Below are 7680 nucleotides of genomic sequence, written 5' to 3'. Positions count from 1 at the left end.
GTTTGGCTTGTTGATGCACAATGGCTGCAACTTGTGAGTTTGGTGCTTTGTTCTTCCTTCCCACATGAAAGATTTCACAATCAACATACATAACTCTCTCTTGAAATAGGCTTTCGCCCCGCTTTATAAATAAAACAACCATCCATAGAATCAACATACATAACTCAGGTTATTAAATGGAGTATTTGACTTGTACTTTACACTATACATAGTGGGGGTGGGGGGGGGGGAGGGTGATAATTAGTAAAGCGACAAATAATGTTCTGTTATTGGGAGTGTATTGTGATTAATTGTCATTTGATAACACAAGGGAGACAAATTTTGGATTGTGTGTCAACTTACAAAAGGGCAGTGTTTTAATACCCATTAATTGGTTGTGAAGCCTAGCTGTTTTACCGCCGCTTGTTTACAATAGCAGACATTAATTCACGTACATGAAATAAGAAATTTTAATATAATTACACAACTATCGCAGTGCTTTGCCCTATGTATATCAATGCATAGAAACAAGCGCAGTTCGCGGTGTGTGTGTTTATCGATGAAACCTCATTACGAAGGTGTACTTGGTCTGGACGTCAGGTGAGAAGGAGGATGTTCCCATGACAAGGTTTGTGATGTGATTCTGTTCGATGAGCTTGACGATGCCATTCGCAGTACTATTCTTCGCGGTCAGCTTGCATCTGTAAAAAAAGTCATTTTTTATTCTGAATCAACAAGAAGTGAATGAAATACATGCATCATGATTTTGAGAATGGAATTGGCCGTTTTTTAGCTGAGCAGACCTTGAGAGAATCTTTGCAGAAGTCGAGGTAGTGGTTCAAAAGTGTGTTCATCTCCTCATCCTCATCCTTCCGGTAAGCCTTGAGCTCCTTCTCCTGGAGCTGGCTTGCATCGACCGTGCGAAATCCTGCAACACAAGAATTTGATCAGCATAGATAAATAGATAGATACATGTATAGACAGAAAAAATATGCAGAGGCCGGGGGTCATCCTCCTTTTCTAAAAGAAAATATAGATAGATAGATAGATGTATAAATATATAGATAGACAGACAGATAGATAGAGCAAGTGACTGAAGACAGAAGCAACAACAATATAAGTACGTAGTGTGGAGAAGGAAAACATTTTATTGTGTATCTTCATTACTTTGTGCAGAGAGTCTGGAGCTTAATTTTACCGGTCATGATTCTGTGATCGGGCTGGTGGACGTGCAGCAAGACAAGCTTGTCATCGCCGGCGAGGAGGTTCTGAGCGGCCCAGAGGAGGTTGGACCTGCCATTCTCTTCGTCCTTCCCAACGGCCACATACAGCTTCCCTCCTCCTCCTCCTTCTCCTCCTCCGTCTCTGCCTCTGCCGCCATCCACCTCGCCCTTCACTAGGGCCAGATACAGCCCCCCTCCTCCGCCGTCATCCTCCAAGATGGCGGTGGCCTCCTTGTCTCTGGCACCGGCATCGAGGCTAGTGCTCGTGGGAGCTGGGCGCCGGGAGTGTCTGATCTTGGCCAAGTAGGATTCTTTCCTTTGCTTGGCCTCGGAAGCGCCGTAGCTGTACATCTCGCACCCGACCGATTTGTGGTTGCAGGATGCTTCTCTGGCACACCATTTGGTCGCCGATTACCCCGGGTAATAAAGCCGCTGCTCCATCGCAAAAAGGAAAGGAAAAAGTAAGTAGCCGTTGGCTTCTCAAGTTTGTTTTTAGGGAAACGGCAGGACTCTGCTTCTTGATTAGAATGGAGTCTGCAAAGAACGGCTTTTTGTAATTTGCCTAAACCAGGTGTGCCGTTGGATTGGTTGCAGAAAACAATCCCAACAAACACTCCATGCACATGCATGCATAAATTGTTGGGTACCTTTGCCGTTTGAGCTATTTCTGTGAGTTCGCCTGTGTTTTCTCAACACAATTAATACCAACGGTCACCTTTTTTTTAGGGGAATACCAATAGTCACCTGGCAGGCAGGTTATACATGCAACGCGTATCAACTCCCAGGGTCCAAATCTGCGTTTTTTTACTTCCTCCTTTCCGGTTTAAAAGACGCATGTGTATCCCTAGATACTCAATTTTGCTCCATACAATACAAATTTTGTGTCACAAAAGTTATACCATCAGAAAATATAACATTTGAAGTTTCTAATGGTGTATTCTTTTTGAGACGATGTAACTTCTGCTGCAATTTATGTTGCCGCTAAATCTCTTCTCCGGCGATTTTAATCAGTGCCAGGAACGCAACTCCACCCCAGATGCAATTCAATCATGCCGCCACCGGAAACGAATCACCTTGGCAGCACGTACGATCTCTAGCTTCTAAGCAAGCCGGAACTAGCAGCTACAGCTTTCCAAGCAAAGCTAAACAAACTGCCTCTCCGCCGTATCCTAAAAAAAACTTCTGTTTAGAGGATCGAGCAAAAAACAGCCCTCCAACAGCTTCCGTATATTCAATTTTTTTTACAGGATTCCTTACATTTTTTGAAACTTTCTCTATGTTTACGAGAAGATGATCCTTTCCGTATAATTTGGCGGACTGGAGATCCGCCTGAAATTTCACAGAAGAGACCCTCGTGCGGCTAGCCGCCATGCCAGGCCACCACCGCATCGCCGAGCCTCTGCTGCCGCGTTGTCGGGCCCCGCCGCCCACCTCACTGCACACATGCTCGTACCCACACGCACACACGCAAACACATGTGCACGTGCGCACGCGCGCGCGCGCACACACAGGCGCTTGCGTCCCGTCCCGTGCCGAGCCCACCAAGCGCCTGCTCGCCCTGGCCATAGCCGCCTTGCGCAAGCTCGCCCAGTCCTCCACAGCTCGCACCTCGTGCACCCCGGTGCGCCCTGCTGTTTGCGCACGCGCAGCCACAACCCACCGGTTAGGCTCGATCCAGCGAGGTCCGATGCCTCGGTCGTGCTCAACCATGGGCGCCTGCCATGCATGCCCGAACTGACCAAAAGGTCTTGCGTCTCTTCCGGCATTGCTTCACGGCCAAGAGGAACATCGTTCCTAGTGAAAAGAAAGCAGAGAGGGAGGGAAATAGCGTTCCTAGTGAAAATATATCCTAAATTCTATTGTTTTCTTTTCTGATGATGCGAGCTGCTGCTCTCATCGCCATGACCCACGGCTGCTCCACCTCCTACGCTCCTACTTGCCTTGTCGCGCCGCCAATGAACAGATCCTATCTTTACTTAGAACTCATCAGAAAACCATTTTTGTTGTGGTCATTGTTAACCTACAAGTTTATGAGAGTAGTTTTTCTACACCCACCTTGGTGCACCCACGCAAGAAAACATACCAAAATATTTTTAAAAAATCTGAAACTTTGTGAGAATGATCATCAACAAATGTTAGAGAGGCATGTAAATTTTCGTGGTCAAATGACATCCGAGGAGCTCTATACAAAAGAGACAAAATTACTCAAAATGTACGTGCACTGTTTGACCGAAATTTGAAATTTTGTTTTTTTTGTACAGTTTTCCTCGGATGTCATTTGACCACCAAACATGGCAAGCATCTCTAACATTTGTTGATGATCATTTCCACAAAGTTTCAGATTTTTTCAAAATGTTTTGGTATGGTTTTATTGCGTGGGTGCATCGAGATGGGGTTCAGCCACTACTTTCCCCCAGTTTATATACGCTATGTGTCGTGGTTATTTCACTGAAAATACATTTAGGATCAACTGTGTATGGAGGAGCTAGTGACTACCGAAAAATGTAGATGGGAGTACGCATCAGGAATTATAGGTTGAAGCCCTCTGGAGGTAATACTTTACTCTTGTGTGGTGTTCTTGCTCTTGCACGTAAGGCTTACAGTGTTGTACTGATGTTCAATGCTGGGCCGGTGCAACTCTCCCATCTTATATAGAGTGCGTCAGGAGGGGTTCCATGATGGGCTGGTACTAATGCGGGTAATGGTGGCCCATGAACGTCTGATTGTTTCCAGCCTAACTAAGAAATAGCAGTTGTATAGTTAACAAGCAATATAGTCGTTGGGTAACACCTGTGTTTAATGCGTGGTGAAAATCGTCGACTGGCCGTTTGTCGTTGGGCGACGCCTCTGGTAGCTGGCTCGTCGTTTGTCTATCTCGGACCGACTGGAGGAAAGATGCCCAACATGAGGGCTGACTTCTCGACCGGAAAGTGACCCCTGCTAGGTTGTCCCATGGTTTGTAATCTTCATTTGCCAGAGCATTGGATGCGCTCTGTATTACAAACGGCGTCTGGCCCAAATCAGCACAATGCAAGCCGGCTAGCCGGAGGCTAGTAGGCTAGTTCTATTTTTTTTTTCTAAATAGTTTGAATTGCTTACCACATGTGTCATATGACTAGAAGTAAGAAAACTACAAGCCAAGATGAGATCCCCGCATGTGGCTGCATCGATGCTTGGTCTGTGCGGCGCTGGACTGCTGCAGTCGCCCCATCGCCATGTCAAGCTCATCTACTAGGATTGGAATTGACTGGGCATGCAACGTTTGGTAGCCATGTGGATCCACTTGCTCTGAAAACAGATCCGCCAATGTCTATAATTTCGGACAGGTATGATAAATATCTCTGATTTTCCTGGTTAATCAAATGCAACCAATTGTTTTTTTAATGACATGCTAGTCGTCATGCTTTCATCTGGTAAAATTTCAGCCTGAATATCGTCAAGATAGCAGTATAATTCCCCCAAGAGCAACTTCCTTATTTCAGCCTTGATTTTTCTGGGTCCTAACTCTCACCTAGTACCAAGTCTATATTATTGAGTTTTCATGTAGGTAAAATTATAGGAACCTAGCTGAAATTCACAAAGCATCCGTACACACCTCAAATTATTGTGAACTCATAACTAATGTTAACCTGACAAGCATACAAGCTGGATTTATGACTTGGTCCAGAAGAATCAACAATTGCTCCGTTTGGCACATCCTCAACCCATATATTGAGCTAGGTGTTCTCCCTAAGCCGGCATACATATGTTTGATACAAATATAGATATTGGATACACTTTTAAGTGTCTATTGATAACAGTCACATAAAACTTATATTTATTGTTATTGATTGTTTACTTAAGGGCCCTGGGTTCTAGTTTTGCACTAGTAGAAAAAGAGGCTTCCATACGCCCCCATTAGTCCCCAAAATAATCGAACTGCGACCAAAGGGGTCTTTAGTCGCGGTTCGGGAGGAGACCCGCGACCAACTATCTGGGCCCAGCGCGCTCGGTCGACAGCTGGCGGACGGGAGGGGCTTTAGTCCCGGTTAGCCAGACCAACCGGGACTAAAGGTTAGTCCTTTAGTCGCGGTTAGTCCTTTAGTCCTTTGCTCTAGTGTATATACATCAACGGTGCAGTCAGTGAACAATTTCGATGTGCGTGTTTATCGACGAAACCTCGTTATGAAGCTGTATTTGGTTTGGACTTACGGTGAGAAGGAAGATGTTCCCATGACAAGGTTTTTGATGTGACTCTGATCAATCAGCTTGACAATGCCACAGGCAGGGCTGTTACTCTCGACCACCATCGCTTCAGCTTGAGACTGTAAATTTGTTCAAAGAACAGTTATATATGGGATGAGATGAACTAGAAGAGCAACCACGAAGTGAATTATATATATGCATGATTTTCATAATGGAATTAATTTAGCTGACCTTGAGATAAGATATGCAGAAATCGAGGTACCGGTCTAAAATTGTGTTCATCTCCTCCTTCTCAGACTTCCTATATGCCTGGAGCTCCCTCTCCTGCAGCTGGCTTGCATCAACCTTGCGTAATCTCGCGGCACCAAATAAACCTTGTGTAATCGAGGTGCTGGCATGGCGACCTACGCACACGCAATAGTTTGCCCTTCCTACGTCCAGGTTTGTGATAATAATATATGCGGACGAGATTTCCAGTAACCGGACAATTTTCAAAAATTCTGACCGGAAAAGCGAAAATCCATCTCTGCACCTTGGTAACAGCACAAGAACAATATAATTATGGAAATGCTTCTCATCAACTGGCCGATTGACTGCAAAATGTCCACCGCATCGTCTGCGCCCCATGTTCCCCTGATCGAGCCGTCAGGAGCAACATGACCCTTGTTGCAAGACGCATGAGCACAACACAAACTACGTGACAGACCGTGCAGAAAAAACCCGAAAAAAACTTTTTTTAGAGGGATTGCAACAAGGCTCATGTTGCAAAGCGCTGAGTGTAATACGAGACTTGTTGCAAAGGCTCAGCGAGCTGATCGGACACAGGAAAAATGTAAAAAATAACTGCTCGAGGATTGTAACAAGGCTGCTGTTGCAAAGCGCTGCGACGCAACACGAGGCTTGTTCAAAGGCTCAGCCATATCATCCGGCCGAAACATAGCATGTCCCATATAATTACTGCAAAAAAATGAAAACAACAACACAAGAAGAAGTGCTTTGCTACTATCCCTCCGCCCCATAATATAAGAGCCTTTTTTATACTAGGGCGGACGGAGTAATTTCGTTTCCTCAACTGTATCATTTTTGTAGATTATCCGGGGAAGGAAAAATAACATGGCTTATGAGATGGGGAACGACGATAGAAGTTACTGGTGAAATGCTGATAGGAATAACAAGAAACTCAGAATTGATGCGAATAAGAAACTGCCCCGTTTTATGTAGGCTCAGTCTATGGATACTGTGAAAAATTAGACACAAAAAGGTAAAAGCAGGTCAAACAAAAACTAAAATAAGAGTGTGGTTTTCTGTAGGTCAAGCTACATGGTACCCCTTATCTTAGCCATCCATTTCAGCATCAAGATCCGTACCGGAGCCAAACGAAAAAACATATAAACTTCAAATTTTACAGGACAATAAAACATTCTAACAAGAATGTGGGGAAAACATTTCGTATTTTTCGTGCATTTTAAATGCTTAATTTTTTAATAAATTTTTTCTCATTTTGTATATTTATTTCGAACAAAAAAATCTGAAACTTTTTTCACACATTGAAGTTCTAAAGTTTGTTTGATCTTCAAGGTTTGAAGTCCATATGTTAGTTCATTTGAGAGAAACAAAAAGGAGAAATTTTCATGTAGTAAGTTAGTTGAAGAGCACAGATCTCAAAGCAATAGGGGTGAGAATAAGAGGTTCCATGTAGCTCGACCTCTATATGAACTTTCTGCTAATACGAAGTAAAATGGGTGGGGGCAAACGAGATAACGAGAATCCACCACAATGACATCCTTACCAGTTATAATTTTGTTGGCAGGCTTGTGGACATGCAGCAGGACGAGCTTGTCGCCGCTGCCGAGGAGGTTCCGAGCGGCCCACAGGAGGTTGGACCTGCTGTCCTCTTCATCCTTTCCGATGGCCACATACAGCTTCCTTCCTCCTCTGCCACTGCCATCCTCTTCGCCCTTCCTTACAGCCACGTACAACCTTCTCTTGGTGGTCATCCTCCAAGCTGGCAGTGGCCTCCTCTTTTTTGGCACAAACACCAACACCGGCACCGCTCTTATGAGCCTCGGTGGACGTCCTCCAGGAATGCCTTATCTTGGCCAAGTAGGATTCTTTCCTCCGATTAGCCTCGCGTGCAATGTAGTTGTACATCGAGCTGCCAGAAGATGATGATGATGATGATGATGATGCAGACTTAGGCTTAAAAACTGTTGAGAATCTGCTCGACCAAGCTCGTCAAACAGATCACAAAGATGGATAAATTTCTCACACAAACCCTAGATCGAAAGATCCC

The 7680-nt window shown here is 44.7% G+C and overlaps 2 protein-coding genes across 2 annotated transcripts; both read right to left on the bottom strand.

Annotated features, from left to right (window-relative positions):
- Nucleotides 1–255: 255 nt before the first annotated feature.
- On the bottom strand, nt 256–1580 carry LOC123172656 (uncharacterized). The gene is made up of 3 exons (XM_044589601.1): nt 1178–1580; nt 783–907; nt 256–680 (listed from the first exon to the last, which is right to left on the bottom strand). The coding sequence occupies exons 1-3, from the start codon at nt 1551–1553 to the stop codon at nt 657–659; spliced, it is 525 nt and encodes a 174-aa protein (XP_044445536.1). The 5' UTR covers nt 1554–1580; the 3' UTR covers nt 256–656.
- Nucleotides 1581–5389: 3809 nt separating this feature from the next.
- Nucleotides 5390–7574, bottom strand: LOC123172657 (uncharacterized). Its single transcript, XM_044589602.1, has 2 exons — nt 5619–7574; nt 5390–5506 (listed from the first exon to the last, which is right to left on the bottom strand). Exons 1-2 carry the CDS (start codon nt 6012–6014, stop codon nt 5390–5392), a joined length of 513 nt encoding a protein of 170 aa, XP_044445537.1. The 5' UTR covers nt 6015–7574.
- Between the last annotated feature and the right edge of the window lie 106 nt (nt 7575–7680).

This window comes from Triticum aestivum, unplaced genomic scaffold (assembly GCF_018294505.1).
Source record: "Triticum aestivum cultivar Chinese Spring unplaced genomic scaffold, IWGSC CS RefSeq v2.1 scaffold163524, whole genome shotgun sequence".
Taxonomy (NCBI): domain Eukaryota; kingdom Viridiplantae; phylum Streptophyta; class Magnoliopsida; order Poales; family Poaceae; genus Triticum; species Triticum aestivum.
This window is presented reverse-complemented; position numbering and strand designations above follow the sequence as displayed.